This window comes from Lissotriton helveticus, chromosome 7 (genome assembly GCF_964261635.1).
Source record: "Lissotriton helveticus chromosome 7, aLisHel1.1, whole genome shotgun sequence".
Classification (NCBI taxonomy): domain Eukaryota; kingdom Metazoa; phylum Chordata; class Amphibia; order Caudata; family Salamandridae; genus Lissotriton; species Lissotriton helveticus.
In genome coordinates, this window is record NC_136068.1 from 1,274,118,479 (window position 1) to 1,274,139,518 (window position 21,040).

The following is a 21,040-nucleotide window of genomic DNA, read 5'->3' on the forward strand; positions in this document are numbered from 1 at the left end:
TTCTCTATCTTTTCCTTTCTCTTCTTCTAGGGCTGCTTTTGCACATCTGACTGATACTTCAGCTTTCCTTACTACCGTTAGCACCTTATTCAGTGTTCCATCACCCATGGTCCATAATCTTTCTTGCACCCTTTTATTGTTTGTGAGCATAATGACTTGATCTCTTATTAACTCTTCTTCTATCTGTCCAAATCTACATTTCTCCGCCATTCTTTTCAATGCGCTCAAATAATCATCAATCTTCTCATCCTGTTCTTGCTTCCTCCTGAAAAACTTGTATCTGTCAATTACCACACATACCGTTGGTGCATAATATCTCTCTAAGTCATCCAACGCATTCTCATATACATCTGTTTCATCTTCACCTCTTTCCTTCTTTTGCATCCACACATATTGCCTGATTCCTTCTGGTCCTAAGGAATGTAGCAATATCCCTTTCTTTATTTCCGATGTCATTTCCTCATTTTTGATAGTGAACATATAATTATTGAAATATACCTTCCATTCTTGCCATCTTATTTTTGGTTCTCCTGGTTCTATTAAAAATGGTATTGGTGGTGTTAATGTAAATGTTTGTGCCGCACACATTTTCAGAAAGTATAGATTACGCTTCCAATAAACTTCCCTTTTTCTTTCTAGAGTTCGTTCTTCCTTTTTTCTTTTTTTAATCTCCTTTTTCTTTTACCCTATTGTTGCAATTACATTCTTTAAAAACGACTTCTCAACTCTTAAACTGCTTCCTGATGCTTTACCATCGTTTCCTTGCTTAATTGGTATTGGTGGTGTCAAAGTGAACTTTTGTGCTGAACACATTACCTCTTTATAATAATACTCTTTACTTATAATATTCTTTTTGCATTCAATAAACTCTTTTTGCATTTAATAAACTTCTCTTCTTTTTTTTTAATCTTAATTCTTCCTCTTCTTCCTTTATCTATCTCTTTGTTCCATTTCCATTCTTCAAAAGAGACTTTCCGACTCTTTAAATTGCTATTTTGATTCCTTTCATTCGTTTCCTTCTTTAAAATGAATACGAGTTTTCCCAACTCGTTAAAATGGCCGCCGTCGTGATGACGTCACACGCTAGCCAATCAGCGTGTACTCATTCACTTCCTTCTTCACGCGTCACAATCACAAAGACGCTGCCTCTTCTGCTGCCGTGCGCAGTGCCTGAATCACCCTCCACGCGCCTCTCACTGTTTCTGTTGCCGCACGCGATTCCACGTGCCTCTCAGCGGACACACGGTAACAGTTATTTCCACTTCTTCCTTTTTTAATTAAAAGATCATTTACTTCTCACTCCGTCGCTCCGCTCACCTACGTCTTTATCAATCTCTCCCTCAGTTCTTCTTTCCAATTATCCTCGTCCTCCGTCTGTATCTTCTTTTCACTTCACTTCACTTCTTCTCCTCAAACTTCGTGGGTCCGCGCAGAGTTGCCCAATCCTCCGTCGCCAAAATTGTAAAGATGGCTCTTACTCCAAGGACATTAACAAGTTCTTTATTGGCAACTCTGCTAAACACGGCAAGGACGATCACAACATGTCGCCGTTCCCTCATCAACTGTCCCACCCTGGAACCCCACGCATGTACTCCTATTCTAAGAACACTCAAACATTCGAGCCAAGAATACTACAACACGACAAGAGCTTACATTCAAAGTCTGTGCCCAAACAGATGCTCCCACTTCCAGAGCAGGGGAATCAGGATCGGCCCAAACATAAACTTACCTTAGATAGATGACGCCCCACATGTAGGTGCGGAACCACATGGCGGTGCCCGAGTTCGCCTGGTACTTGCGAATCAAGATGGGGTGAGGCACTGGCAGTAACCCCACTAGCGTCCCATGCTGGAGGAACTTGAGTATCTCCGACTCATCCGTCAGGCCCCTGCAGAGACAACATGCAGTACAGACATTATTATGAGCATGGCTTACATTTTGCAGCATCTCCGAACCTTTACTACAGGGTTTTTAATACATGGACTACAAAATTCCAAATCTGCTGTAACTGCAGTTGATTTCGGAAACGCAAAATTATTTGTAGCAAAAACGAATAAAATGTTACAAAGAAAAGTCACGTGGCATACAGTTCAGCTTCTAACAATGGGTGGATAGTCACCTCCCACCAACACGTCATCGGTTGACTGCTCAATCTGGACTTCGAAGAGACCAAACTATCCCTACAAGCGGTGTTAAGGGACCTTTTTAAAGCACAGCTGGAATAATCAAAATACATGTGAATATTTTCGTTTAAGGGGTCTGAGACTGCTGGTGAATGAAAGGTTTTATGCCATCTGCGTGTTTTTTCCCTGAAAAACTATCATCAAAAGCACTGGGGTTTGTTTTATGTTACTTATGTGATCAAAATGTCATACTAGCTGGGAAAATATCGACAGAACATTCAATAAATTGAAATTACTGGTATAATTATAACAGCATAGTGTGCCTTTTTCCAAGCTGCATAATTCAGCCAACCTTGCCACATAATTTGGTCTCTTCCATATTTAATATACTGCTGTGGGACAGATTCACGTCCTGAGCCAGGGAACATGTACAGAGATACCATTTCAACACACCTTTAGGGACACACAACGCAAACCTGATAAAGCAGACAGGAATGAACATTCTCGCTGTGCAATCCGATGCTGTAAACTTGCAGGGGTGCAAGCATCACAAATCCTAAGGTACCGGCCAAGTCAGCCAAAGTCTAAAGGATTCACCACACAAGCTTGGTGAAGCGAGCGGATACATGAAAGCTGCAGTCTCACGCTTGTAAAGAATTAACAGGACGAGCTTGCAGACATAAGCATGCCTGGAAGCCGCTGGCTCGAGCCGTAAAGTACTCACTCGCAAAGTGAGCCTGATGGAGTAGGCACATCATGAGAATGCTGGTTCAAGCTGTAAGGAGTACATGGCGCAAGCCTGATGAGGTAAGCAAACCATGAGCCCGCTGGTTCAAGCTGTAAGGAGTTCATAGCGTGAGCCTGATGAAGTAAGCACGCCATGAGGACGCTGGTTCAATCTGTAAGGAGTACATTGCGCGAGCCTGATGAGGTAAGCACACCATGAGGACGCTGGTGCAAGCTGTATGGAGTTCATAGCGCGAGCCTGATGAAGTAAGCACGCCATGAGGACGCTGGTTCAAGCTGTAAGGAGTACATTGCATAAGCACACCATGAGAGCTCGCTGGTTCAAGCTGTAAGGAGTTCATAGCGCGAGCCTGATGAAGTAGGCATACCATGAGGACGCTGGTTCAAGCTGTAAGGAGTACATTGCATAAGCACACCATGAGAGCTCGCTGGTTCAAGCTGTAAGGAGTTCATAGCGCGAGCCTGATGAAGTAGGCATACCATGAGGACGCTGGTTCAAGCTGTAAGGAGTATGTTGCGCGAGCCTGATGAGGTAAGCACACCATGAGGACGCTGGTTCAAGCTGTAGGAGTTCTTGCGCGAGCCTGATGAAGGTAGCACACCATGAGGACGCTGTGTCAAGCTGTAAGGAGTTCATAGTGCGAGCCTGATGAGGTAAGCACACTATGAGGACGCTGGTTCAAGCTGTAAGGAGTACATGGCGTGAGCCTGATGAAGTACGCACACACTGAAGCTGCTGGTTCAAGCTGTAAGGGACTCAGGATGCAAGGCTAATGAGGTAGGAACACTGTGCAGCTGCTGGTTCAAGCTGTAAAGGACTCACGGCGCGAGCCTGATGAACTTAGCGCACATAGTAGCCACTGTCTTAGACATCAAGTGATTTACTCTCTGTGCAAGGTGAAATTAGTACACTGAGAGAAGCATTTTTACAAAATAGAAAGCTATCCACTATATTCAAGTATTCGAAATTAATTAATGTATATATAGGTATTTAAAGAGCTCAGCGCTTGGTAAACAAACCATAGTAATGGCAATATTCCATAATGTAAATCTTGATTAGCATAATACAACATAGCCAGGGACCAGGGAAAGATCCACAGGTGTGTAAAATAGGACAGGAAGGAAAGGGGTATCGTATTCTCAGATCAATTAAAAGCATATAGTCACAGTAATGGTCCCATGAACACCCACTGGTGAGGAAAGAATGCAAAAACAGCACATCAGATCTGAAAGTAACAGCCACGTGTTAGGGTAGACCCACCTTTGGGTGCCAACAAGTCCAGCATGGGGGAGGATAGGAAAAATTCTAGCATACAAAGTTTCTGAAGATAGGGCTCAAATGGCTATTAAGGAAATTAAAGGAGCTAAAGATCAGATATATAAGGACCCTAAATCGATCCTGCAACAATTTGCTCTGTATTTTTAGGATCTTTACACACCCGAAAATGAGGTTACTGAAGATAAGATACTAAGATATATTGCTTTAAATAAAGTAAAAAATATGGATGATGAACAATCTGACCTATTACTGACCGACATCACAGTAGCGGAAATTAGAACTGCTATTAACTCCCTTTCATTTGGTAAAGCAACTGGGGAAGATTCGATCCCCTTAGAATTATATAAAACTTGTACAGAGGAATTGATATTACTTTTGTCTAAGGTTATTCAGGCTATAGCGAATGGGGATCAAGCTCCCAAATCCTGGAATTCTACTCAAATAATTTTTTGGGGGAAAAAAAATAAACCAGCCGATGAACGAGGGTCTTATAGACCCATATCACTTATAAATAGTGATGCCAAAATATTTGCAAAGATTCTTGCAACTCGGTTGGCACCACTAATGTCACAACTGGTATCACCCCAGCAACATGGGTTCATTCCAAAGAGAGACACCACAGCTCATATCAATATGGCCATCACGGCGTTTGATGTGGCACGGATTGAGCCATCCCCACTCGATGTGATTTTACATGATGCAGAGAAAGCATTAGACCGAGTGGGGTGGGGCTTCCTGTGGGCCACTCTGCAGGCTTTTGGTATTAAAGGCCAATTCCTCAAATGGATTCAGTCTCTATACGATACGCCTACTGGTAAAATTAGCTACATGGGAAAGTGCTCCCCTATCTTTTCAATAAAGCGAGGGACGAGACAGGGGTGCCCTCTGTCACTTCTGTTATTCGCCCTTATAATGGAACCATTTCTAATAGCTTTACAGAACCAGAACCAGATCTCTCCTTTTGTATTTGGCTCAAACTCTCTTAAAATAACCGTCTATGCTGACGACATTGCAATATATTCTACAAATGTGTCAGAAGCAATGAAGGGTATCGTAACGGAGGCAAAAAATTTCGGTTTGGTTTCAGGATACAGGCTTAATACCGGTAAGACCCAAATTGTCATGAACTATAAGTCACCTACTCCTGTGACGGGGGTATGTGAGGCAGCTATCTATTTAGGGGTAAAAATTTCAGCTAACATTACTTCAATATGTGCCTTAAATTATGAGTCGTTATTAAAAGAAACTATTACATCACTGAAGAAATGGCATAAATTACCTTTAAGTATCATTGGTCGAATAAATTTGGTCAAAATGAAGATTTTGCCTAAATATTTATATCTCTTCTGTTCCATCCCTTTACGGGTAGACAATTCGTATTTTAATAGACTAGATGGCATTATTAGTAGCTTCATCCGGGGGTTATAAAAAAGCTTGTCGTGCTATCACCTTACTTAAACTTCCATTCAACCAGGGTGGTTTGGATCTCCCAAACATTAGATCTTATTTTTGGTCTGCTTTCCTGACTCGTTTTCGTACTTTGACGATCCCCAATAATAGATTTTTTTTTTCATAAATTCATGCTTGGGGAGGATGGAAACATGTTCCTTTACAGATTAAACAACCCAAACTATTTTAAACGGGTGAAATTTAAGACAGCACGGGACACTATTAGTATCTGGCGCTCTCTGCTTGTTAAGTGTAAAGCTTCTTTATTTCACTCTAGAACCCCTCTGTGGTCCAATCCTGGCTTTCTGGAAATATTTCACGACCCAGATGGTTTAGTTCTATCAGATTCTGGCATAAAAACGCTGGGGGATTTGTATGACCACAGGGGTTTTATTATATTTGAAAAACTGAAGGATTGTTATAATCTTACAGAGGGGGCTCGGTTTAAGTATTATTAGATTAGGGATTATTTTGTACGGAAGCTAGGTCTTACTTCTATTTTAGACTCTGACCTATGGAATTGTATCTACAGGGAAACAGATAAAGCACTGATTAGTATCGGATATAGAATTTTTTGAGGCTTTAGAAGGGATGACTCTGCAAAGTTAGCAGAGAAATGGAGCAGGAAACTTGAAATTGATGTTACACCAAATCTGATAACTTCCTCTTTAAATAGCTTAAACCGCTCTGTCCATTCCTCTTACCTTAAGCTGCAGCTATACAAAACTATATGCCAGCTTTATTACACTCCTGACAGAATATTGAAATGGGCAACTAATAACAGCAGTAGTGATCGCACGAAGTGCCCAAAATGCGATCATAGAGCAGCCGATATTAATCACATGTTTTTTACCTGCCCACAACTAACTGAATTTTGGAACGGAGTAACTAAAGTTTTACCTTTGAAGCTCGCTCGTCCAATTATATTAACATCTTTAGATGTGCGTGTTGGCATATCTGTGGGGAGTGGGCCCCAAGTTGATCTGATGAACATTTTAATTACGTGTGCTAGACTTACAATAGCAAGGGTTTGGATCCAACAAAACCCACCTACGGTCATGAAATGGTGGAGCCTTGTAAAGGAAATTTACAATATGGAATTTGCTTTAGCGTTAACCAGGGGATTGCAAACTAAAAGTGGAAAGAATTTGGGGACTAATAATGTAATAAGACTAATATTCTTTTTTTCTTCTCTCTGTTATGTAATGTCTTTGATGCTTTATGATTTAATTTTTTTCCTTGCTTATGTTATTTTATGGAATGAGTTATCTCTGTATGTACTTATGAATTTTATGTTTTATACTTTGCTTATTCCTCATGATGCTAATAAAAATATATATTTAAAAAAAAGCATATAGTCACAGTAATGGTCCCATGAACACCCACTGGTGAGGAAACAATGCTAAAACAGCACACCAGATCTGAAAGTAACAGCCACGTGTTAGGGTAGCCCCACCTTTGGGTGCCAACAAGTCCAGCATGAGGAAGGATGTGGGCATCAGTAAAACAGGACATGTATTCTCCAACTCTGATGCAGAAATGTTCTGTGCTATTACCCTGCTCTCCGAACCCTGGATAGCCTGATCCACAGATTGCTGCCAACACATTAGATCCTGTAATCTGTAGTGAGCTGAAACACCGGCATATTGGGGGAATTACCAGTAGGCTGCAGGATGGGACACTATTTCAGGGGAGGTGGTTCTTCTTTAGCCTGTGCCACCCCCACAACTCACATATTAAATGCTGAGACAATGCCAGTTTCATACAGGGTCGGCTTCAGAGCGGTGCGACTGGTACAACCGCACCTGCCGCCGAGCTCGGAGGCCGCTGCGTTTAGAAATAACTTATGAGTTCAAAAGCACCTGCTGCAGAATTCTTTGTGTATTCAGCAGTTTTGAGGCAACACAAAAATGTAAAGATAACTCTAGTGATTAATGTTACTGCAGGAGAGAGACAGGAGTTTTGTGTAGCGCAGAGGGTTAATATGCCTGCTGTGAAGAATATGTCCCATGCACAGATCACAGAACTGTATTTTACATATTTCCCCTGACCTAAAATCCTTGAACTGGCTGCCTTTTGAGGCCAGAATACATCTTAAAATTGCATGCATGACTCAAAGGGCTATACACCACAGCTCACCCGGTTACCTTACTCAGAAGCTGACAATTTCTGGTGGCTCAAGATCCACTAGAAGTTCAAAGAATCTCCTTCTGAAACCTCGTAGATTCCGGAAGGAAAAAACATATAAGCGCTCCTTCTCAGGAATGGCACCCAGGATCTGGAATTCACTCCCTCCAGAAACCAGACTTGATCACCTCCACTACATTCTTTAAGAAAGAAGTGAAAGCTATCCTCATGGCTAAATTCACCTGAACATGTACCTACCTTTGGAACTTTTTGAGACTCCTGACTATTTGTAATACTTGTTTATTAGATTGACTATTTGTATTATTGTTTAACTGATTGTTTATGCTCCCTCTTTTATCTACCTTATTTTTACTACCCATTTACTACCTCAACTATCTGTCGCTCAAAAGCTTGTTAATTGCTCTCTTGTTTTTACTACCCCCTTGTTGTAAAGCGCTCTGATATCTGCAAAGATCTTGTTCGCGCTATATAAAACTCTCAAAATAAATAAATAAAATAAATAAATAAATGTGGATAGCTCAGTGGGTTACTGCTTTTGTCAAAGAGATCCTCTTGTGTTACAGTGACCTATGAACTGTCATGAAAGAGCTGCATGCAAAATGCATGGTATAGGTTATAACTGTTATGCTTTCCCCCAGTCTTTCATTGCTGCTAAAAAGGGGTTATTTGGTTAGAAATATATTCTTATTAGTAAATCTAAGCAAACCACTGTTGTACGTTGTAAATGTCGAGTTTCTGCTTCTCCAGACCAAACACTCTCAAAGTACACTGCCTACTAGCATGGACGACCCATTACTCCTACACCTAGTAATCCTCACTGTCTGATATCAGATTGATTGATTTACACACGTATGATTCATTGCCTCTGTATCATAAGTGACAAGTGTGTGATAGAAAGTGCTCTGACACTACAGTGATAAGAGCAGCGCTATAAAACAAACGAAATGCAAGTGAGGGAGGGGCTATGGAGAGACGAGGAGCACTGTTGGAGTGGTAGTGAGGGAATCCGTGGAGAAGGAGGTCATTGGGGTAAAACCGGCCCTGGTTACACACTCCCCTTTTCTCAACCTTCTGCAGCACCTTCGCTGATGGCATTTCAGGTTGTGGTCCTATATATACTAAGACTCAGTTTAGGCAGGAAATTCACAATTTTTGCAAACCAAAAATTAAATTATGTTATCTTGCTGTGCAAACGTAAAGAGAGAAGCAGAGGTGAAAGGAAAACAGAAACATAGTGAAAAAATTGGAAATTAAGTGCTTATGCAAGAAGTATGGACAGATACTGAAGAAAAATAGAATTGCAGATAAACCCTCTTAAGAGAAAGATAGAGAAAAGGGGGAGAGAAGGGACAGAGTCAGCAACCAAAGAGTAACCGAGGACAAGAGAGAATAGATCAGAGATGATTAGAAGAGAAAAGGAAAATGCAGGAAAAAAAGGCAAAACGTGGGAATAAAAAGTCAGAAAGAGATAGAAAATGAATTCGTACAGAAGATGAGAAGAGGGGTAGAACATAAGGGGCAAAGAGAAAGTGAGATGTAGCATGCATAAACACTCTTACATTAGGGCAGGTTGCACACTTACACTGTGCAGAAGAAGCAAAGGAAATCCTTTCAAAAGAATCAGTGGCGGGACCAGAGGTCAGTGGACGCAGAGGTGTTTGTGGGTATTGCCCACAGACAGTGCTTAACATACTAAGGCTCCAAAGATACTAGTCTGTGATAGTGCTTGACATAATGTGGCACTGCAGATATTGTCTAGGGATGATCCTTATACTGTAGCTCTACAGATCCTGGTAACAGTGCTCAACATACTCTGGCACAGCAGATAGTATGTGATAGTCAGGGACGGCTCTCTGGTGGTGCAACCGGTGTCACTGCACCGGGTGTTTACTTCACGGGGCACTGTTTGCTAGGTTATTTTGGTTTTAAAAGCACATGCTGCCGCGTTCCTTGCCTACAGCAATTTCCAGGCAACAATAAAAATGTCAAGAAAACCTCAGTGATTAATGTTCTTCCAGGTAAGAGATCGGAGTTCTGGCTCATTGAGGCTTTGACTGATTCTAAAACACAGAGGATTAATATGCCTGTTGCAAAGAAAGTGTACCATGCAAATCACAAAGTGCTTATAATGTAAATAGGTAGGTCAGTGGGTTACTGCTTTAATAAAAGACATCCTTTTGTCACTTGTAGTTTATAAGTTAAAATACTAATATAGAAAATGAATTTTTAACTGTCATCAAACAACTGCATCCACGCTGACAAGTATAGATTAGAGCATAGATTAATGTAACAAAAAGGGTTAATTCCGGTAGAAATCGAATCTTATTATTGAAGAGAACCCTCAACTATGGTGTTCTGTTTTCAATTCTGAATTTGTGCTTCTACAGACCAAGCACTCAACCTATACTGCCTACCAGTATGGGTGACATGTCACTCCTACACCTTGTAGTCCTCTGGCTTATGTAACATTTCCTGTAAACTGATTTGCGCACTTAAGATTGATTGTCTCTGTGTAATGTGTGTGTGATGAAAAGTGCCCAACGCCCTACACTAGTATAAGTGGTGCTATTTAACTAATTAAATACATCTGAAAGAGAGTGGTTATGGATACTTGAGGGGCACTGTTAAAAGGTAGTGGTGAGGGACTCCGTGGGGGAGGTGGTCACCACCTCCAACATGGATGGGGACGCCAACCAAGATTGTTGCACCGGGCTCCACCAGCGCTAAAGACACCCCTGGTGAAAGTGCTTAACATAGTGTGGCATTACAGAACCCAATATGGAGATAGTGCTAAGCATACTGTGGCAGACACAAGTGTGTGGACAGTGCTCAACATACTGTAGCACTGCAGATAATGGTCTATGAATAGTGATTAATATACCGTGGCACTGCAGATACTGGTCTGGGGATAGTGCTCAACATACCATGGCACTGCAGATACTGGTCTGGGGATAGTGCTCAACATACCGTAGCACTGCAGATACTGGTCTGGGGATGGTGCTTAACATACCGTAGCACTGCAGATACTGGTCTGGGGATAGTGCTTAACATACCGTATCACTACAGATACTGGCCTGGGGCTAGTGCTCAACATACCGTGGCACTGCAGATACTGGTCTTGGGATTCCTGGCACCTTCAAAAAAGTGGTGTCGAAAGTCACCAAGATGGTCTCATCAATAGAGGACAAAGCCACCCTAGCCATGAGAGCTCACGGATGGGTCGTGTTGAATGGTTACAGCGCTCTAAAACCACAAGAGTACCTAACGACGGGCCTCACACAGAAGACAAAAAATAAATTCCTCAACTTGCGCATGGGCAAAATTCCTATAGCCCCGCACCTGGCACCATGGATAAGGGAAACCCCCGCAAATCAATGCCGCCTCTGTCTTTCTGGGAAAGAGGACCTTATACACATTATCTGCATCTGCACAAATCTCCGGGACATAAGGCGCTCTTTGTTTCGGGCTCTATGGAACCAGAACGGCATAACGAGCTGCAGGCAGGCCGTGATGCTCTGTTTTAATCCCGAAGAAACTCAGCTAAACTGCAGAACAACAAAATACTTTGATATAGTGGCCACAAGACTAAACGAAAAATCCAGAGGGCTAACTCAAGCAATAGACAAACAATAACAAAGTAAACACCCCTGGCTATCATGGTTTTTGAAATTTGGAAGCATCAAGGCCACGAAAACCTCATTGATTCTTATGCAACCTAAGCGGAGACTTTTACATTCTTAAATACTTGAGCTATTGCACCTTACTTGTTTTAATGAAGATATTGACTTTTAATATTTGTACGTTTTAAAATTGTGAGTTTTTATTAACTGTACAATAAACAAACCTTAAATCTGGTCTTGGGATACTGCTCAACATACCGTGGCACTGCAGATACTGGTCTGGGGATAGTGCTCACATACCGTAGCACTGCAGATACTGGTCTGGGGATGGTGCTTAACATACCGTAGCACTGCAGATACTGGTCTGGGGCTAGTGCTCAACATACCATGGCACTGCAGATACTGGTCTGGGGATAGTGCTAAACATATCGTGGCACTGCAGATACTGGTCTGGGGATAGTGCTCAACATACAGTAGCACTGAAGATACTGGTCTGGGGATGGTGCTTAACATACCGTAGCACTGCAGATACTGGTCTGGGGATAGTGCTTAACATACCGTATCACTACAGATACTGGCCTGGGGCTAGTGCTCAACATACCGTGGAACTGCAGATACTGGTCTTGGGATAGTGCTTAACATACCGTGGCACTGCAGATACTGGTCTGGGGATAGTGCTCACATACCGTAGCACTGCAGATACTGGTCTGGGGATGGCGCTTAACATACCGTAGCACTGCATATACTGGTCTGGGGATAGTGCTCAACATACCCTAGCACTGCAGATACTGGTCTGGGGCTAGTGCTCAACATACCGTGGCACTGCAGATACTGGTCTGGGGATAGTGCTAAACATATCGTGGCACTGCAGATACTGTCTGGGAATAGTGCTCAGCATACTGTAGCACTGCAAATACTGGTCTGGGGATAGTGCTTAACATACCGTGGCACTGTAAATACTGGTCTGGGGATAGTGCTCAACATACCGTCGCACTGCAGATACTGGTCTGGGGATAGTGCTTAACATATCGTTGCACTGCAGATACTATCTGGGGATAGTGCTCAACATACTGTAGCACTGCAGATACTGATCTGGGGATAGTGCTTAACATACCGTGGCACTGCAGATACTGGTCTGGGGATAGTGGTTACCATATCGTGGCACTGTAGATACTGGTGTGGGGATGTATGTATGTATGTATTGGGGCTTTTATATAGTGCAATGACTGTCACCCATCGGGTATCCTGGCGCTTAGACTTAGATGACACACACACAGTGTATAGACAGTTGCATAGCTTACAGAAAGGGGGTTTTAACAGGTTATGGGAAACAGGAACGTTTTCAAAGCCTTCTTAAAAGAAGTAAAATCGTCTGTGCGGCGTAAGCCAAGTGGTATAGAGTTCCACAATTTTGCCGCTGTGAATCTAAAGGATCGGCCTCCTAGCCGAATCCTCAGAATCTTGGGAACTGTCACCATACATGCTGAGGCCGAGCGGAGCGATCTGGAAGGTACATACCAGGAAAACAGGTTCTGCAAGGAAGAGGGACCCTGTCCATGAAGGACCTTATATACCAGGCAGAGGGCTTTAAACTCACTCCTCTGAGGGATTGGAAGCCAATGGAGCTCCCTAAGTGCTTTTGTTGAAGAGTCAAGATGACTACGTGAGAGAGCCAGCTTGGCAGCGAGATTTTGCACTTATTGCAATTTTGCCACCAGGGTCTTTGGAGCCCCTAGAAGTAGTGAGTTACAGTAGTCAAGCCTACTTAGGATGATACTTCTCACTACTTCTGGCCTAGATTGTACCGGGAGCATCGGTAATATTTTCCGCAGCATTCGCAGAAGTGCCATACAAGTGGCCACTGTTTTATTTACCGACACATCTAGCTGCAGACTGGAATCAAACATCACCCCCAAGTTTCTGACTGATTGGGCCGGCATACTGGTGTCCCGGAAAGTTGGAGGCCAGAAATTCGATGGCAAAGGCCTGGGGGAACGGTCCATGGAACAGTGTAACACCTCAGTTTTGGAACCGTTGAATTGCAAAGAATTACGACTCAGCCATGCCGTGGTCGTGGACATGAACTGATGGAAAGTCTCTTGCGACACTGCCTCCTTGCCATCAAACGCGAAGACAAGTTGGGTGTCATCAGCATAGTTGGTGACTGCTATGCCGTAGGATTTTATCAACTGGATCAGGGGGCGTAGGTAGAGATTGAACAGGATCGGGCTGATGGCCGATCCTTGGGGTACTCCCTGCCCCACCTTTCTGGTGTTAGATTTAAAGGGCGGCAGGGCAACCATTTGGTGTCGGTTGTCGAGATAGGACACCAGCCAATCCAGAGCCAGTCCCGATACCCCTATTTCCTCCAGTCTCCTAATCAGGATCGTATGGCTGACCGTGTCGAACGCGGCCGACATGTCGAGTAATACTAAAAAAGCAGCTCAACATACTGTCGCACTGCAGATACTAGTCTAGGGATAGTGCTTAACATATCGTGGCACTGCAGATACTGTTTGGGGATAGTGCTCAACATACTATAGCACTGCAGATACTGGTTTGGAGATAGTGCTTAACATATCGTGGCACTGCAGAAACTGTCTGGGGATAGTGCTCAACATACTGTAGCACTGCAGATACTGGTCTAGGGATAGTGCTTAACACACCGTGGCACTACGGATACTGGTCTGGGGATAGTGCATAGCATACCGTGGCACTGCAGATACTGGTCTGGGGATAGTGCTTAACATTCTGTGGCACTGCAGATACTGGTCTGGGGATAGTTCTTAACATACCGTGGCACTGCAGATACTGGTCAGGGGATAGTGCTCAACATACCGTGGCACTGCAGATACTGGTCTGGGGATAGTGCTCAACATACCGTAGCACTGCAGATACTGGTCGGGGGATAGTGGTCAACATACCGTGGCACTGCAGATACTGGTCTGGGGATAGTGCTCAACATACCGTAGCACTGCAGATACTGTCTGGGGTAGTGCTCAACATACTGTGGCACTGTAGATACTGGTCTGGGGATAGTGCTCAACATACCGTAGCACTGCAGATACTGTCTGGAGATAGTGCACAACATACTGTGGCACTGTAGATACTGGTCTGGGGATAGTGTTCAACATACTGTGGCACTGTAGATACTGGTCTGGGGATAGTACTTGCAGACACCTTTCTGAGGCTAGTTAGTGTATTATGATACTCCAGACACTGGTCTGAGGACATTGCTTACTATAATGTAGCACCGCAGACAGGGATATTTGTTTACATGCTCGAGCTCTGCGTATAATGCCTTGTAGAAGGTGCTTTACATACTGGTCAATTGTGGATTTCGGCCCAGTAGACTGGCAGTGCGTTACATACCGGGACATTGTGGTCTATGACCCAAGGACGGTGTGTTAGCAAAAATTGTTACAGGCTAGACATAGTGCTGGCCACACTGTGGAAATACTGGCCTGGCAGTGTTAAGACACATACTGGGGCTGTGAAAAAAGCCACACTGTGGTGGTTTTCATACATGGACATTATCAAACCTGAGCAGCTTCAGCGCTGTACATGCTAAGATTATACTGACTTGTATTTGTTGCTTTACATACTGCTACATTTTAAAAACAAGCCTATTGTCATCTATTTGCTTTAACTTTCTGGAAACTGGCTTCTCTGTAGTAGTTTACCTAATTGGGGAATTGGAATATGTTATAGATTTGTCTTCAAAACTGCCTGTAAGATCTATAACTTTGCAGCCAATATATTTATAGCATTTTGCCGTAAGATGGACCGTTTGAAGTCATTGTTTTTAATACTCTCTTCGGGATAACCCTTTCGGGATAACCCTTCAAAGCCCCCTCAAGAGGGCGGGCTCACTAGCTATGCTCGCTGACTCAGTGCAACATGGGGCTCATATTACAACAGTATCCTTTGATGTTTATGTTTCTTTGTTCATCCCTGTATTTGAAAAGTTCCTGAGCCCACTGTAAGGCTTCCACTCGGTTTTACTCCTTCACACATAGGAACTCAGATGCTTCACCTGTAAACCTGGAGATGCCAGCAGAGCCCAGTGACCATGCGGACATTCTAAGCAAGTGACATAAGCAAGTCGAGCAGCAAAGATGTCGAATTATCATGCAAGACCAGAAAGGCTTGAACCCATCCTCAGGAACTGGTGATGGAATCCCCTCCTTCTACCATGCAATTTGTTCGATCTCCTATTGAGATGACTAGAATCAACCACTGTTTTGGATGTAAAACCTTTAATTCATCCACACATATTAGTACCGGCCAAAGTGATGCATTGTTTTTTAACTCTTTTTGCAGGACTGCTCTTAAGTGGTTCTCCTTTTTAGGTTGAGCATTCAAGACCTCGTGTATATACTTTAGTATATATACTTTAATATAGACTTTAGTATATACTTATATATGTATGTACTTTTTGGGCTCTGGAGATCAGCCCTAGGACGTGTCTGCTTCCACTTAGGGACTTTTTTTCTGTTCAAATGCCTCTGTTTAACTGTCTTGATACAAAACGACCAGCAGAGGTCAGTAAAATACCAGCATTGCTTTCTGCTGAAGACTTTCTTTTTTTTTTCTTTCTGGCAACTGCCTCGATTTAACATTCTAGAAAGCAATCAGCAGAGATCAGTTAAATACCAGAATCCCTTTAGCATTCTCTAGATTCCAGTCCATAGAAATGGTCTTCCACAAGCCCCCGTAGACAATAATATATTTTTTTAAATCTTGTATTTTCAGTGATATGACCACCAAAGTCTCTGCTTTTATTTTAAAAACAAAGCTTTCAACTATATCATTTCCAGCTGAAAGACAATATTTCTCTCCATGTGTTCCCATACCTGGTATGTCACGCAGTCTGGTGCTTACTTTCCCTCCATGTAAAGGAACAGTAGATGTTTCAGCACCCATGCTAATGTGCTGCATAGCTAAATACATATAAGGTCCCAAAGGCGAGACTGATTGCTTTGCAAATGCTTTTTCTATTTGGTAGAATCAAGGTAGTATAGGCAGAGGCCCCTTGGTCGGAGCAGCATGTGCTCTTTGGAGATGCCAGGGATCCATCCTACCTCCAACATTAACTTGAGCATGGAGCAGCTCAGGGACCTGGTGATCCAACAGAACGACAACGACACCTATTTATATATTAAGGTATCATTCATGAACCTGACAGACTGTCTCTTCACTATATGAAGTTAAATTGGCCCAAAATGAAAATTCCTTAGCTTACATCCTTCCCAATGGGATTGCCTATCCCCTACTGGCTCACTACTCCTTCTTTCCCAATGTTAGATGCTACTGTTCGCTAATTGGTGTTTACTCTAGATTCAGAGCATAGGATGAAAACTAATGTCGCTAAGCAGAATTAACCCTGCATTTGCTCTAGCAAATTAAAAATAATAATTTCTCCACCTGGCTTTTGTTTCTTTATTCAAACTCTTGAAATTGACAGGCTGAGCGGAGGCAATTTTCTTTTGGTTGCCCTACATGCAGGGGCAAAGGAAGGTGATGATGCTTAAAATAACTTATATCTGGCCATTGAAAAATACTCTACTGGAAAGCTGTGTGTCATAGCAGTCCAGGGCAGGAGCTGGATTGGGATAGTTTCTAAATAACAGAGCAAAGCAGATCTGTATCCTTACAAGGCAACACAATGGTAAAGGGTCCAACTGGTGATTGCTAGATGTGCGAGAATTGCATCTCTATTTGTTCCCCAATGTCTTAGCATTTTAAAGCATGTGAGGTGAATCTTGACTTCCAAAGTTCTATCAAAACATCTTCCCATACCTGTGACCACCTTTGAAGACACACATATCAAAACACACACTTACTTGTCTATGCAGATCTTCTCAACTTGTGGCACAAGTACCTGTAACAGCCTCATGATTGTTTGCAGGGGAAGCTTCGCCTTCCAAGACAACACCTGCAGGACAAAGATCACCAGATCAATTCCTTCTTTTCTAGTCGAGAGAGTTAGAGGAAATTTCATCCCCACACACAAGATCTTAGTTCCACGAAGATGCAGATTAGACCCCTGGGAGACGCATCACAACTCAAAACGAGGCTGAGGCATCACAGGTCACCACAAGGCAGAGGAGGCACAGATCAACAGACGAAGGGAGAGTCACAAATTGGACAAAGCAAAGCTTAGCAAAAGAGGGAAGAATCATAGTTAAGACTAAGGCACAGGAATTACAAATAAAGCTAACCAGATCAAGAATCCCTCACATTAATTTATAGTATAGTCAGATTAATGGAATCCTAGTGGCCTCAGGCTTCACCACGTCACACTTAAGTGCCTCTGGACTGGAACCCTAAAAGTCTTCAAACAAGAGAACACACAAACACCCACACATGCTCTCTCTCTAGTACTTTCAGTCCCTTTGACCCTTTTCTCCATCCAACACTCACCCAGTCAGGTGTGGGATTCCACTGTGTACTGGAGGACACACTGGAAAGCCGTCGACGATCCCGCCTGGACTGAGAACCTTCCTGTAAAAGAAAAGAAAAAAGGGCTGAACATGGAGAAATTCTGCAACATACAATTAGTCATAGCATCAAGCACACATCATACTCTCCCTTTTACATGTTATGGCGCCAGATCTAGGTGCCATCTTTAATCAGAAAATCACCTAGAGTAGCTCCTGCTCGCAAGACTTGAGTCACCAATTATTTCCCAAACGAACACTGACCTTCCTTTCTCAATCTCATCATTCTATACTACTGTGAGGATGGCAATACCTTATTGAATGCCCACAAATATGCAGACTGGCCAAATTTTCAATAAAAGACCACATACATCTGCCCTTAAGCGTCTCGAACAATGTCCTACATCTACACTCATCCAATGTGAGATACTCTGCAACACCCACAATATGATTTAGGATAAGGCATCATATCTCTTGCTCCAGATGGTTTGATAATGCCCAACCCTCACATATAGTCAGGCCAAATCTCCTAGTCATCCCCACCACCAAGAAATCCAGACTTGTAGAAGAAAAAAAAGTGTCTGTGCTTGTTCCACTTCTCTGAAACAGTCTTGCATACCTACATCAAAACAGACACAAATGAACAGCCCACCTTTATTTTATTTATTTGTTTATTTATTTAATTTATAGGGGCTGTTCCCTTCTGCCAAATTGATGAGTGAACACAAACAATTACTGTATATGGTAGATTTTATTGCCCATATGTGGCTGGCATGCAAGAGCTAGCGTGTAGAACAAAAAAACCAAAACATTTTGTTTCTTGATTCTAGCACATTGGTAGAGTTACTGACTGTGCGTTTTTGGTCTTTCTTTCTATGTATCTGGAATCTCTCCTGCCGTGTGAAGTCAGGAGGAAGAAAAAATATATTGCACTTCTCAGGTGATATAATTTCTTTTATACATTTAGCAGTAGCATTAATGGTCCTGAGGAAGCAGCAGGAGACCCTTCTGGCTCCGAGTGTCTGCAGAAACATGTCGACCAAAGATTCTTATTGGTAGTTATTTGTTACACTACCATTGCACTGTTTTTACTGTTTTGGGAGTGAAGGGGTGCATAATAAACTTTTTTTCCCCTAGCACTATCCAATTTTAGAGTATTTTCACTATTGCACTTTCACAATAGTTAGCACTGCTATTCAGTTCCTTTAGAGAGACATTAATTCATATTTTAGCCTTGTTTTCACTGATATACCCCAGATTAGGTTTAGAGCATCTGCCGATCTGTTATGGGTATCAGTACCCTCAAAGTTTGAGAGTACCCAGATGATGAAGGGCGGTCTCGATGGGGGACTGATGGGAACTCTTTCACGCTGAGGAGTCTCCCCTGGCAAGATCTCACTGTTTGATTTTGAACACATTGTTATAAAGGATACATAATTTAGTTAGCCCTGTGACCCACTGCTATTCTTTGTTGGTGTATAGAGCGCACCATGACCTTACAGGTATCTTGGTGCTAAGCAGCTCAAAGTACAAAATAAGAATGTGTCCAACGCCGACAGCCAACTATGTCTTGGGGAACAGCCAGGTTTTCAAACTCCTTCTAAACGGAAGGAGATCCCTGATTTGTCTAATCTCCCACTGGAGTTCATTCCAAAGTTTGGCAGCGCCACACCAAAGGATCTACCACCTGACCTGACTTTCCTAAACCTTGGTACCTTCACCAATCTCGCCGAGGATGAGCGGAGACTTCTCGTAGGAACATACCATTCAAACTTTCTCCGAATGAGCCCATGAAGGGCTTTAAAAACAAGACAGAGAGACTTAAATTGAACTCTCTGTCTCAACAGGAGCCAATGCAGCTCTGACAGGGCCGCGGAGGAAGAAGACCTTCTGGGCAACCCCAGGGCTAACTTAGCCGTCGCAGACTGAATCCTCTGCAGTCTGTCCAGAAGAAACTTTGGAGAGTCAAGCAATAGAGCACTACAATAATCTAATCTGCTGAGAATCGTGCTGCGCGCCACTAGCGCACGCGCCTGAGGGGGCCGAAGAGGAACATTTTTCCACAATGATCTAATAATGGCAAAACAGCAGGCCTCTATTTTTGTAACCTGGGCTTCCATAGTAAGTTTATTGTCAAACATAATGCCCAGGTTACGGACCGTTTTAACTGGCCGAACAGCGGTCGAGGCGTCAGTAGGCCAGAAATTACTGGGCGGGGCAGGAGGAATCCTGTCCGCAGAGCAGAACATCACCTCAGACTAACCCGAAATAAATTGTAGCAAGTTTTCCTTCAACCAACACGCAGAGTCACGCAGGCAATCGTGAAACACTTCCACTGACGTCGACTGATCTCCCTCAAAGGAGAGAATCAGCTGCGTGTCATCACCATAATTAACAGTGTTAATATTAGGTTCTTTGATGACTGCAATCAGGGGTTTCAGATAGATATTAAATAAGATAGGGCTGATAGCCAAACCCTGTGGCACACCGTGCGAAATATTGGTGAAGGCAGATTGAAAGGGAGGGAGGGACACAGCTTGCTGTCTACCCTGTAAAAAAGACTGGAACCACCGCAAAGCACAGCCCATCACCCCCATCTCTCTCAGTCTTCTCAGCAGGATCCCATGGTTAACCGTATCGAAGGTGGCAGAAAGGTCGAGCAGAACCAGCATAGTTGCCTGACCCCTGTCTGCCCGCCTCAGAAGTTCGTCCATGACGGTCACCAAGGCCGTCTCGGTACCGTGGGATGGCCGGATACCAAACTTAACCTCCTCCAGTAGGCTATTTTGCTCCAAATGCCTAGAAAGAGTGCTACTAACCACTTGTTCCAAAAATCTTAGTTGGAAAAGGCAGTAATGAGATAGGCCTATAGTTCTTATAATACTCGGGGTCAAGGGAGGGCTTCTTAAGCAAGGGTGTCACCAGTGCTTGCTTCCATTGAGACGGAACCACTCCATTAGCAAGTGACTGGTTACAAACCAGGCGGAGTGTTCGAAACAGCTCAACCTCAAACTCCTTCCAGATTTCATGTGGTACAGGGTCAAGAGGTGAGCCAGGGGGAATACCCCGTGCCGTCCTACTGAAGTCCTCTGCTACCAGAGGCATGAACTCAGATAAATAGTACACGGCCAGACATTCAGAGGTGACACCACCATCCTCTGAGCCACTCTCCGTGTGATCGTCGAAGCCCATAGTCTCAGAAGCTACAGCCACTGGTTGCAGATGGTCCCC

General features: G+C 43.3%; 1 protein-coding gene across 1 annotated transcript in view; it reads right to left on the reverse strand.

Moving 5' to 3' along the window:
- Positions 1 to 21,040, reverse strand: part of HID1 (HID1 domain containing) — a 226,412-nt gene that overhangs the window by 10,535 nt on the left and 194,837 nt on the right. The window contains exons 16-18 of the mRNA XM_078654484.1: positions 17,793 to 17,873; positions 17,213 to 17,304; positions 1,730 to 1,888 (exon numbers count right to left, since the gene is read on the reverse strand). Of these exons, the coding sequence (XP_078510610.1) occupies positions 1,730 to 1,888; positions 17,213 to 17,304; positions 17,793 to 17,873 (332 nt within the window). The remainder of the gene's footprint in view (positions 1 to 1,729; positions 1,889 to 17,212; positions 17,305 to 17,792; positions 17,874 to 21,040) is intronic.